Raw genomic sequence first — 12,832 nt, 5'->3', positions numbered from 1 at the left:
TTTTGATCATGTTACTAATGGAATATCTTAAATGTCCTTCTTTCCTTCTTTATAAATGCCAAAATTTCTCCCCACTAGCAGAAAGGGGCAAAACTCAAGGATTAAGTACAATAATAATAATAATGATTATATAGCAAGAAAATAATACAACACTGTGTTTTCTTTAGACGGACGAAAGAACAATGCCTTAAGATGCAAAAACAGGATTGTACCCTAAACTGTAAATGGAAATAGTTTGGCATAAGATTACTCAACCCTACATTAAAAAAAAGTAAATCCACTTTCCGTAATTTTTTTAATCTCGAAACCCTATGTCATAAAGCATTGCTTCTTTTTTTTTATTTTTTATAACACCGTCTTACTAAATAGATTTTGTATTCTTTAAAATTAAAAAAAAAAAGGATTAAGTGAAGAAACTGTGGGGAGGTGTATGGGTTTTATGAAATCTAGAACGGTTATCGTTTCTTTTTTTTCTTGTTTTTCTTTCTTTCTTCCAAATCTTTTGATCTTGAAAAATTCTATGAGTTTTTGGTGAGGGGGAGGGGGAACGCTTTGATAAGAAAAGGAGAGAGCCTCGAGGAATAATACTTCTCTCTGATAAAATGTCTGAAATATCTTCATATATAGACACGTGTGTATACATGAGTGAATATGTGTCTGTTTGGTAGCCTTTCTAACACGACAATTGCGAAATTAAGCTAGGAATGTCCCTTTGTATCCATATATATTTATTCGTGCTTGCATCTATGTATATATAGATATAGATATAGATATATATCACTTGGTTATTTAAGGAAGATTAAGCAACGTTACTAGCTATATATAGATATACATATATACATATTGAAAGAACAGCAAATTTCATAAAAAATGGGGTTCTTAAGTGATCATCCACACACAGCTATTACCGATGAGATAAATAGAATAGTTTCATCTCGTAAATATTCCTTAGATGCAGAACTAGGTCCACTAGTTGATTTAATTAGAAGTCCCCTTGACCTTGGTACCCATGATGATATAAGTACTGAACACCAGTATATTTCGAACCAAGAAGAAGCTGCTCGTAGTTTCAGAAAGAAATTGAAATGGGGTAACGAATTGCAACAATTAAGAACCTTAGAGTTGCTAGGCTTGTTCATCGGTCAAGGTTTGAAATTCAGTGTTCTTTATAATGATTTCAAATTGATTGAAAGATTGACTGTTATTGCTTTGAATCAAAAACTAAATGGTAATGGCCAACACTACGCTAAAGAAGTCATCAATTATGCAAGATTATGTATCTTAAATTGGTACGAGTACATAGAGTCAAGAAATTATAAGAATAAACGTTGTTACGAATCGATCGTCAAATTATATAAATATGTCAAAAATCATAAAATGAAAGAAATTGTAGCTACTACGTCCAACGATTTGACAGCAATCCGTTTGAAGAATAATTTTATGGATGATAGTGCAGATGAAACTGTGTTCCAATATGATAACCCTCATAATATGAATAGAAATAAGGATGATGCCAAATATAGAATACCAAAGATTGATTTGAAAAAAGAGGATCCAAAGATTCAAATTATTATCAGTGATGCATTGGCTGCAGCTATAGCATTGGAAAATTCTTTAATGGTTTTACCTGTAGATGCTAATGCCATGGAGGACGAAGATTGTACCACAAAGTTTGTTCAGGCAAGAGCAATTAGAAGAAAAGTGTTAAGATATTTGCAACTGGTCACTGAGGGAAAATTTTTAGGCAGTTTACTTCATGCTAACGACGAATTGGTTAAAGCTTTGACTGCATACGATAAGAGGTGTCAACCAGAGACTGATGATGATGAGCTTGTTTATGATTCAGATGATAGCCTTGCAAACTATGAATCTGATGAGGAGGAGGAGGATGACGAAAGTGAAACAAGTGCAACTGAAGAAATTAATAGTGGTTGGGTTGTTGATACGCATCCAAGTGTTAAAGATTCATCAAAGGGGAAAAAACAAAACTCATTTTCAAGAGAATTTAATAATAACAACCCATTCAGCGACAATAACCAACTTTAACAAAAAAAACCCTTTTGTGTATTGATATATAATATTTGGAAAATATATATACTAAGACGGGGACATTGATAATAAGTAAGTAAATTAATATGTAAAAATATATTATGATAATATTATTAATTGGTTACTACAGGAAAAAAAGAAAATATAGGCGTTAAACAACAGTTCTTTTTAACGAATATACAATCTCATATTGTGTTAGAGTTATACCCAGTCTTCTCAAAGTAAAATAATGAAGAAGCAAACAGAATGTTGCATTTTACTCCTAATTACTCATCCCTTTTCTTGAACTCTAAAGAAAGACTGTTAACACAATGCCTTACATCCTTTGGAAGACCTAATTGTGCTTTCCAACCTTCACCTTCAAAAACATGGCCTAAATGTCCACCGCAATTATTACAACATATCTCAGTCCTTACTGTACCCAAAGTTTCATCTTTATTATATTGTAAAGCATCAGGATTAATCTCTGCATAGAAGGCCGGCCATCCACATCCAGATTCAAATTTAGTTTCACTTGAATATAATGGAGAATGACAGTTTGCACAGTAATATATTCCAATATCTTTATTCTTCAGATATTTCCCTGTGTTTGGCCTTTCTGTTCCCTTATCCCTTAAAACGTATAATTGTTCTGGTGTTAAGTTAGGATTCCAGTTATTTTGAGTAGACATTGTATAAGATACTTGACATAAATTAGCTATATTCTTATAGTTGCACTTTAATACTCTGGTGGTTAGTGTTAATGACATCTGCTGATTAACTAGTTGTTTCAACTTTTGTAAATAACAAAAGTTGTGTATCTGTTGACAATGTATTTATGGTAAGAAACGAGTTTATAAATATGTCCAATGTAAAAGCCTGTGTTAATTTGATACCCTTTTAGGAAATAGTTGGTTTCCCAAAAGGAGTATATAGTTGCATCAAAATTATGTATTTACCACGATATTTTTAAAGTTTTTAAGTTTTTGTTTTTAAATCATGCAAGATCAAGGGTACCAGTTGAATAAGAGGGAATAAACATAAAAAAAATGTGTATATACGTACATATATATATAGGATATCTAAATTAGAAATAGGCAATTTTGAAGTCTTAATTAAATCAAGACAACAAGATATATTTTGAATTACAAATCCTTCAAAACAATTGAGGTGAACAGAAAAAGGACACAGAAAAAATGGATGAAGTTAGAAGAGAAAGATCAAATTCAACAAATAAGGCAGAAGTGGATTTGCCAATACTTGATTTAAAAGATTATTTAAACTGGACATCAGAAATGGTAGCACAATGGTGTGTCCATACGTTACAACTTGATGAAAATGATCAACTGTGTGTGAAGATTCGTTCTAATAGAATAACTGGTGATCTGCTACCAGATTTGAATCTAGATGATTGTAAAGAATTATGTCAAGTGGCTAACAGTGAGATTAAGGAAAACTCAGACATATACCAAGAGGGACTCATAAAGGCTATACGGTTAAAGATAATGTTAAATAAATTAAAGGGGAACAGCAGTAATAATACAAACGGAAAGTCATCTCAGCAACTGAAACAGCAGTTGCAAAGAGAACAAATGATAGTGGCATCATTAGATAATATTTATTTAGCAGCAGAATCAAAGTTTCAAGACTTTCAATCTCAATTTAATCAATTGAAAGTAGAGGTCTCAGACTTAACAAAATATATGTCTTCTTTAAAAAATTATAGTGGTAATCATATTCATAACACCAATGAAAATATCGACGAAAATATAATACATTCAAAAAACAATTGGTCCACATCAAATATTAAGACATCAATACCGTCTAAGACTGTAGAAAGTCAACCAATTTCTGTTACACCAAAGACACCTATTAAACATTTGATTCATTCATCGTCACGTACTAATTTAAATAATAATCATGATTATTATGATAAGTCAACGAAATTAGAATCTGTACCTAACCAATCATCACCAGTTCAGCATGAAGCATTAAAACAGTTGCGTGCATCAAAGGATGATTCAAGTGAAAAGATTTTAAAAAGTGCAATGAGAAAACATAATCTGAATGATGAAGATTGGAGACAATATGTTCTTGTCATTGGATATGGTGATAAAGAGAGAATACTTGAATTACATGAGAATCCTGTTGTTATTTTCAAAACTTTAAAGCAACAAGGGTTTCATCCGACTATTATGTTGAGAAGACGTGGAGATTTTGAAGAGCTTCAACCTAACGATCTCTTTACTAATAATAACAATAATATTACACCTGGAGGTAGACTATAATAAAAATTTATTACAATAACAAGAAAAATAATATATAAGAAGTGTATCAATATATAATTTGAAGATTTGATAGAATTAGTTTTTACACATATTATAAAAATGTGGTTTATAGGGGAAAAAAAATACGTACAATATGAAAATAGTTATAAGGAGTTGAAGAAATACCAAAATGCAAATAACAAATCTATATGTATATATATATGTAATATATCTATGTATTACAGTATACATGTATATATATATATATATATCATAGAGTATCTCTATATGGATTAAATTTCTTTTTAGCTTTCATAACTTTAATTCTCTCTTGATCTTCTTTGAATTTGCTTAACAATTGATTAATTTCTTGTTTCTTTCTTTCTCTAACTTGAAACCTATAGAAATCATTCTTTGCCTTCTTATCTACCATAGTGGCAGGTTTGGTCTTTGTTGAATGTTTAGTTAATGGATTTTTTTGTAAAATTTTCTTTCTTATAGAATTTAAAGATTTTGTATTTTTACCAATAACTAATGTAAAACCGTCTTCATCCACAATAGTGCCTTGGACTTCATCTTGAGCAGCTTGTTCACGTTGTTCAAAGATGGATAAATGAGAATGGACGTCTTCCTTCAAATAATCTAGATCTATAGGTTTGTAGAAATTGGTGAATGTGGAGATGGATGGTGTATTGTAATCCCAAATGATAAATTTTTCTGTATTTGATAAATTTGAGTATTTCAAAAGGGCATTCCAACAATTGTCAAGACTTGATTTGTCAACGAATTTAAGTAATGCAGTGTTCCTTGGAGTAAATCTAGTTTCAGAAATATCGTTTGGTATAGTCATTAAATCAGATGTAAGACTCGATAGATTGACGTCATTAAGACCAAATTCATCGTTATATAATAGTTCTTCTACATGGGATACAGTATCATATTTTGAACATATCTGTTGTATTATAGATTTCATGGACTCTAGGTTTGTCAATAATGGTATATTAACTAGAAATATACTGTTCGATTCTTCTTCTTGTTTTGCTTGATGTTTTTTCATAAACATGTAATGGCATGCAGGCGTTTTGTTATTGTTATTATTTAATTCTGAAAGAACTGGATGATCAGGTAGTTTGAACGGTATTACTAAGAACCCATTTTTCATAGAATTAATATGTGCCATTTTTTTTTGTATTATTGAATATTTTGGATTATTCGCACTTTTTTGTATATATGATCACAGCTTGTGTTAGTAGAACACTGCAGCTTCTTTTTAGCTTTGAGGTCTTAAGTATATGTTAAGAATGAGAGAAACTTCAATAATCAAAAGTGATTCTTAGAAAGTTCATCCTTTTATCGCCAAACTTCAATATAGATATGACAAAATAAAAGATGACGATAGAGCAAACAAAAATTTTTCATTTATTTTTTTCCCGGTTTTGTTTTTTTTTTTTTTAATTTTCTTGAAGAAAAAAAAAAAAGATAAGAGGTTTTAAATTATTCCGTTGCGGAATTATTGCGGTAACAGTTTCGGAAAAGATGCTGCGCAGTGGGTTTTAATAATGGCCATTAAATAAAGCAGAAAGAAGAGGATGATGATGGTGGCGATAATGTTAATCGACAACTATATAGTTGGTATCCGTAATTATAACTCGTGAGGAGTTGTTGTTGTTGCCATTAATTTAGAACAATTTTGAATAAACAAACCGATGAATTCTTGCTGAAATGGTTCGACTAAAAATAGACAAATGAATATGAATGTCTATTAATATTTACATGAAACGATTGAAAAAAGAAATATATATATATATAATGCTTATGATACAATAGGTTAATGAGAGAAGATAAATTGTGCTAGTAATTGTTTTAGTTTTTATGGCCTTTTCTCTCTTCTTTCCAATATCTCTATTCTATTCAATTTTTACGTTCTGTTCTGGTCTCTATCTTTGTGTTGGTATCTTTGGTCGTTTCAGATCCACCTACAATACCATTTTTAATACGTTCTGATTCTTTCATCAACTCATATAATTGTACTACCTGATCAGTAGACATCTTTTCAAAAGTCTCTCGAGAAAGTGACCCAGTTTGCCAAGCTCCATTATTGATTAGACTCAAATAGTCTTGCCAACTAGCTAAAAATCCAACAATATGTAATGGATTTTCAATGTCCTTATGTAGTCTGAACTCATTTTTAACATATTCATTACCTAATGCTCTTTGTAACTCGGGTAATTCACGATGTGCTCTAAGAATATTTCTATATAATTTTAAGGGTGGTAATAACGTTTGACGCATATTGGTAAATCTACTTGTGGTGTTCGATATTGAATGCTTAAAGCCGATTTCAAGTGCTGCTTGATTCATTGTATGTGGACCACACCTTTGTTCATTTGTAGCCAAGATTATTATTGCTAGCAGCGTATAGTATTCTACTGTTGTCTTATCGCTTCACGTATTCAGTGCTAATAAATCTCTCGGAATATTGTTTTCTCTCTGTGTCTCTCCCCCTCCCTCTCTTTATTTTTTTTTTTCAGAATTAATAATATTTTCTTCTTTCTTTTTTGAAGTTCTGTGCTTGTTTTAATACACTATACATTATTAGTAGTAAGAATACATTGTTAAACTAGTATTACTTGAGAGGGAGGGAAAAGGGTATTTGTGGTTTTTTGGTGACCAGGACGGAAGTTTGATTCTACCATCAGATCGTTAACATAATACTGTTATACTTGTCTTAGCGATGATAGGCATATGTAAAAGAAAAAAAAAATAGGCATGTGTTAAAATTCGGTTTGCGTACATATCATATCATTTCGTTACATTTTTATATAAATATTTATAATTACATGTAATACTGTCATTGCATATGTTTTTCATTATCGTTTCGTTTGATTTTTTTCTTCTTCTTCTTATTTGTTTGTGTTTAAACAAAATCTTTTGGTAGTAATCCCAATTTACTCATTCTAATTTTTACTGCATTTCTATGACCATCTAAACCTTCTTTCTTTGCTACACACATAACAGCTCTACCAATATTATCTAACCCTTCAGGTGTAACATTTTGTGATGTAATGAATTTTTGGAATGTTGATGTATTAGCACCACTATATTGTCTAGCATACCCGTACGTTGGTAAGGTATGATTAGTACCACTGGAATAATCACCACAGGACTCCGGTGTGTAGGCACCAACGAAGATTGAGCCTGCATGATCGACCAAATCAACATATTTGTCAGCATTCTTCACTTGTAAGATTAAATGTTCTGGTGCATACTTATTTGACATGTCAAATGCTTCTTTATATGAGTCACAAAGGATAATAGTACTATGTGCAATGCATTTACGGACAATTTCTACCCTTGGTAATTGTAAAGCTTGTTTGTGAACTGCTTCTTGAATCTTGGCAACTTTTGAGTCACTGATATTCACACCAACAAGGATAACTTGTGAATCAACACCATGTTCAGCTTGAGATAAAAGATCAGCAGCGACGAAATCTTCATCCGCGAATTCATCTGCAATGACTAGAACTTCACTTGGACCAGCTGGCATATCAATAGAACATAATGCTTGGGTGTCATTTTGGACATACATCTTGGCAGCTGTGACAAACTGATTCCCTGGACCTAGGATCTTGTCTACTTTTGGAACAGATTCAGTACCATATGCCATGGCAGCTACAGCTTGAGCACCACCAGCTAGCACAATCTTAGACGCACCCACCCTAGATGCCACATAGACCACTTCAGGAGACACTTTCCCATCGGATTTTCTTGGTGGTGATGCAAATACGATTTCTTTACAACCAGCCACTTGTGCTGGAACACCTAACATTAATGCGGTACTTGGTAAGATGGCAGTACCACCTGGAATATATAGACCAACTTTTTCAATGGGTCTTGGGAATCTTGAACAGACAACACCGGGTTGTGTCTCTACAATTAGTGGTTCGGTTTGTAATTGGGCTGCATGGAATTTACGAACATTTTCAATGGATAAATCTAAAGCATCTTTCATTTCCTGAGTTAAACCCTCAAAATATTCTTCTGGATATGGTGCTTCAAGGACAGGTTTCTTTAATTCAACCCCATCGAATTTTGCAGTATACTCAATTAATGCTTGGTCACCTTTACTTCTAACATTTTCGATGATTGGATTAACCAAATGCATGATATCAGCTGTCTTCTGGATTGGTCTAGTGACAGCTTTAGTGACACCTTCCAAATCATTAGATTTGACAACGTGTAAATTAATTAGATCATCAGTATTATTTTGCTGTTGTTGTTTTTGTTGTTGTTCAATCTTTCTTCTTTTAACATCTTTTTCCTTCTCTTTGGTCAGATATCTTTCTTTAGCATCACCAGTTCTTCTAGTAATTTTTAAATGCTTAGAGGCCAAATTTCTTTCCACATCAGATAAAGAGACATTATTAGCTACTAATTTGGTTAAGGCAAAATAGAATAAATCAGCAGCTTCCCAAGCGATTTCATCTTTGCTCTTTGCGTCAGTTAATTCTTCAGCTTCCTCAACAATCTTAGCATTTAATAAGGTAGTATTGCTAAACAATCTATTTGTATAAGAGCCAGGAACAGCATTAGCCTTTCTATCTTGTAAAAGTGACTGTAATTCATATAGACCATACTTGAAATCACCAAAACACGAGTCGGTGGTTAAGTGACAGAAACCATCTCCTTTTTGTTCTACAACAAACTTCAAGGCATCACCATCACAATCGATATCAATGGCTAATAGACGTTGAGTATTACCTGAAGTGGCGCCTTTTTCCCAGATCCCATTTCTTGAACGAGAATAATAGATACCTACCTGTTTTTCAACAGCCAATTGGATAGACTCTTTCGAAGAATAGACCAAACCTAGGATTCTTTCATTAGAATCCACTACTAAAGTAGTATATAAACCGTCTGGTCTATCAGTTTTAATTGAATCAATGAGACAGGATACAAACTTGTTTAAAGTGAGATTTTTAGCTGGAGCTAGAGACTTTGGGACATTAGATATGATTCTAGTCTGCGGGATAGTGTTGGATGTTGGTAATTCTACTAAAGTGAAAATTTTGGAGACTCCGTTATTTAACAATTCGATTAATTGATCTTCATTGAATTGATTAGCATTTTTTATTAAGATATCAATCGAGTTAAATCTTTCTCTGGAATCGTTAATGAACTGCTTGATGGAATTAACAGAGTTTAATTGGGTAGTATCGATTACAGCTCTTTGAGTTAAGTATAAGAATGGGTTTTTATTAAGAACAGATTTGTAATCTGTGCCAAATAATGGCAAAATTGGGTACAACATGTTGGATTGCAATATCTAAACCAATAACAATATTATAATGAACAATAAGGCTGCTTGTATGAGAAATGGTCTCAGATTTTTCAGCTTGACAGAGTATAACAAGAACTGTTAAACAGATAATAAAAGTCAATAAGGATTCAATTAAAGGTTAATATGTTGGCAAAACAAGGCAATTATATACAAATATATATATAAGAATAATCAGGATTTAACAGATAAAGAGAGATACAAAAATGGGAATTATGAACCACATGTTATCGGGCAACAATAAAATTATGTGTCATAATAATCAACAAAACATATATATTTATCTATTCATTCATTCATTTATATCGTATCAGTGTATCATGTGCGTGACTCATCGGATTACGATTACTTTACTTATTCACAAATTATCTCAGTTGATCTCTCGAACTACAGCATTCAAGTAGGTAAAAATGACAGAAAGGGGCAGAGAGAAAGAGTTTTTCTCGACCATACTTTCGTGGCAAACGCTATGTTTAATCCAAAAAGAGATAATACCGACAAAGACTGACGTATCTATTGTGTTTATAAAAAAGACAAATTGTTGGAAATAATGACTCAGAAATGTAACACCCATACCTCCATTGAGAAATTCCTCGTAATTTTCTTTTTTTTCTCTGTTTTATAAGTTTTTCTTTTTGTCTGTTGAGGGACGGTAAAAAATATAGGGCTAGTATGTAATTAGATATGGTTTTCTATAGTTTTTTGGGGGGTATTTGTAATTTGTAATTAGGTTTTTGTAAATTTTTTTCTTGTTCTCTTGTTGGCCGATGTAAAGATGACAAAAAAGATCTTATTTTAGGATCTGCTTATCATGTATCTTAGTCATATTTATGTTACATTATATTTTGTAAAGTATGTTAATTGATACTCACATATACATTATGTACTTTTTTTTTTCACTTATATACACATATCGATCATTAACAACATGATACTGGGTTGTTATCTGTGAAAATAATAACCCTTTTTCGATTTATATATAGATGTTTTATGTAAAGTTTTCTCATAATAAATCCTACTGCATGCATATATATATTATATTCTATATCATGTAACTTTCTTATAAGGTTAAGTATAAAGACATCCTCAAATTATTTTCTTTTTTATAAAAAAAAAAAAAAAAAGTACTCTAGTAGTATTGTTGTTGTGTAGTAGATGTAGTGGTTATATCTCTGTCATTGTCTTTTATTACTCTATTAGTATCGATTTTGTCCATAAAATTATTGTCATTCGTAGTGGATGCAGATATAGTTGTAAAATCATTATGTGGACGATTAGCTGGCTCATATTGATATGGACAATCTATTTGATCATGGCCTGATTTTTCACATAACGAGCACCATAATTCCCTGCCTGCTGAAGCATCTATCTTAACTGGTGGGATATATGGCGGTATAGATTGGGTATCGTTTTGGTTAGTGTTCGCTTCTAGATTTATTATTTTATTTTCTAATTGTTTTATTTTGTCTCTTAGTTTTCTATTGTCCTCTATAACCTCTTCATACTTATTATTTTCACTGCTATTGTTGTTGTTATCGCTGTTGCTATTTGAAATTAAAGTCATATATTCTTTATTTAGGATTTGATATTCCTTACTTAAGGATTCATTATGCATCTTTAATTGGTCTTTTTCTTTATTCCATTTAGCTTTAGCATTTTCCATATCGTTTTTGTATTTAGATAATGTTTCTATTTGTCTTTTCATTTTTTCAATATCAACGTCAAGATTAGAATTCATTCCATTTGAAGATTGGTTTTGTTGTTGTTGTTGCATGTATTCTTCATTTACCCTTAAATCTTCGTGTAATTGATTTACAACATCAGTTAATTGTTTATTTTCGGTCTTGAAATATTTCAATTGTCTATCAAATTCAATTTCAGACTCTGTTAGTTTTTCTTTTAATTTGTTCCTCTCCAATTCAAGATCATTGACCCTTTTATCATATTCATCTATCGTAGGTTGAATTTCTTCCAACACCATCCTTTGATCATTTAATAATCTCTCATATTCAATCAATTTGCGTGTTTGTTTCTCTAATTTTAATTCATATTCTTTTAATAATTGAAAGTTATCATTTGGATTTTTAATAGATAAATTATCGTGATTGTTATGATTGTTGTGATTATCAATTTCATCTAATGTACTTCTACTTATATCCATATCGCTATTATTAGTTTCATACTTATTACAATGATTATTATTGTTGTTGTTATTATTATTATTATTATTGCTGTTCAAGAGAGGATCAGGATGAAGCATAGGAATATTTCTATTAGGCGTCGGAGTGTCATTAGTTATATTATTTGATATTGTATACATATGATTGCTGTGAATAGTAGTGGAATTATGGTTATTGCTATCGTTATGCAATGTCTCTCCATACCCACCTAAAGTTGATCTTCTAGATATATTCAATTTTCTAACTGAACTAGAACGTTGTTGTGAAGCCGTAGAAGAAGGTGATGTTTCTGTAGATTCAGCTTGATCTATCAGATATGCAATTTTAGGTAATTGAATAAAAAGACCACTTTTAGGATACTCAGTATTAAAATATCTTCTACCATTAAATGTGCCATTATTTTTACCAATAGGTGCCAATAGATCGACGCCTGCATAGTAGCCAGGTTTGTTATCCACTGTGCCTACAAATTTCAGTTGGCCACGTCCAATGTTGGGTATTTGAATTATACACCCTATTTTTCGTTTATATTTACGAACTTCACTATTTGATCTATCTGAAAACATTGTCTTTTATTTTATCGTGATTTAATGTATTTTAAATTAAATGCATATATAATAATAGTGACAAAGGTAACCAGCTATGTGGATGATTATTAACAGAAATAAAAAAGTTAAAGCACTAAATAAAAGGGATAGGGTGCTTTAGAGGAGGGGAGGGGTGCAGGATGCTTTCTAGTGATACTGTTTTCTGTACATTATGAATAATACTCTGTTTTGAATTGAAATTGTATATAATAAAAACTTAAAAAGAAAAAAAAGAAAAAGAAAAAAGTTCGGGATTATGAAATTTTTCACTTTTCCGTTTGTTGCCATTTGGAATCAAAGGCAACAGAATCTTTGGAAGTAACTCAATCAAGTTAGAAGGACATACATATATGTAAAGGCTTGGCAAAGATCAGCTTTATAATATCAATCCTAAATATATATATATTTTCTAATAAGACTCAAAAGCAAAGG

General features: G+C 31.4%; 7 protein-coding genes across 7 annotated transcripts; 2 read left to right on the top strand and 5 right to left on the bottom strand.

Moving 5' to 3' along the window:
* Positions 1–870: 870 nt before the first annotated feature.
* LSB5 (Lsb5p) lies at positions 871–2,046 on the top strand (the record flags this gene model as incomplete). Its single annotated transcript, XM_064859363.1, has 1 exon — positions 871–2,046. One exon carries the CDS (start codon positions 871–873, stop codon positions 2,044–2,046), a length of 1,176 nt encoding a protein of 391 aa, XP_064713833.1.
* Positions 2,047–2,315: 269 nt separating this feature from the next.
* On the bottom strand, positions 2,316–2,798 carry MXR2 (peptide-methionine (R)-S-oxide reductase; the record flags this gene model as incomplete). The annotated part of the gene is made up of 1 exon (XM_064859362.1): positions 2,316–2,798. The coding sequence occupies one exon, from the start codon at positions 2,796–2,798 to the stop codon at positions 2,316–2,318; it is 483 nt and encodes a 160-aa protein (XP_064713832.1).
* A 426-nt stretch (positions 2,799–3,224) lies between these two features.
* STE50 (Ste50p) lies at positions 3,225–4,316 on the top strand (the record flags this gene model as incomplete). The annotated part of the gene is made up of 1 exon (XM_064859361.1): positions 3,225–4,316. The coding sequence occupies one exon, from the start codon at positions 3,225–3,227 to the stop codon at positions 4,314–4,316; it is 1,092 nt and encodes a 363-aa protein (XP_064713831.1).
* A 250-nt stretch (positions 4,317–4,566) lies between these two features.
* Positions 4,567–5,475, bottom strand: RRP7 (Rrp7p; the record flags this gene model as incomplete). Its single annotated transcript, XM_064859360.1, has 1 exon — positions 4,567–5,475. The coding sequence occupies one exon, from the start codon at positions 5,473–5,475 to the stop codon at positions 4,567–4,569; it is 909 nt and encodes a 302-aa protein (XP_064713830.1).
* Positions 5,476–6,206: 731 nt separating this feature from the next.
* SDH7 (Sdh7p) lies at positions 6,207–6,656 on the bottom strand (the record flags this gene model as incomplete). The annotated part of the gene is made up of 1 exon (XM_064859359.1): positions 6,207–6,656. The coding sequence occupies one exon, from the start codon at positions 6,654–6,656 to the stop codon at positions 6,207–6,209; it is 450 nt and encodes a 149-aa protein (XP_064713829.1).
* Positions 6,657–7,212: 556 nt separating this feature from the next.
* HIS4 (trifunctional histidinol dehydrogenase/phosphoribosyl-AMP cyclohydrolase/phosphoribosyl-ATP diphosphatase) lies at positions 7,213–9,606 on the bottom strand (the record flags this gene model as incomplete). The annotated part of the gene is made up of 1 exon (XM_064859358.1): positions 7,213–9,606. The coding sequence occupies one exon, from the start codon at positions 9,604–9,606 to the stop codon at positions 7,213–7,215; it is 2,394 nt and encodes a 797-aa protein (XP_064713828.1).
* A 1,156-nt stretch (positions 9,607–10,762) lies between these two features.
* BIK1 (Bik1p) lies at positions 10,763–12,379 on the bottom strand (the record flags this gene model as incomplete). Its single annotated transcript, XM_064859357.1, has 1 exon — positions 10,763–12,379. One exon carries the CDS (start codon positions 12,377–12,379, stop codon positions 10,763–10,765), a length of 1,617 nt encoding a protein of 538 aa, XP_064713827.1.
* Between the last annotated feature and the right edge of the window lie 453 nt (positions 12,380–12,832).

The sequence above is a fragment of the Arxiozyma heterogenica genome, assembly GCF_036370985.1.
Source record: "Arxiozyma heterogenica strain weizmannii chromosome Unknown scaffold_22, whole genome shotgun sequence".
NCBI classification, from domain to species: Eukaryota; Fungi; Ascomycota; class Saccharomycetes; order Saccharomycetales; family Saccharomycetaceae; genus Arxiozyma; species Arxiozyma heterogenica.
This window is presented reverse-complemented; position numbering and strand designations above follow the sequence as displayed.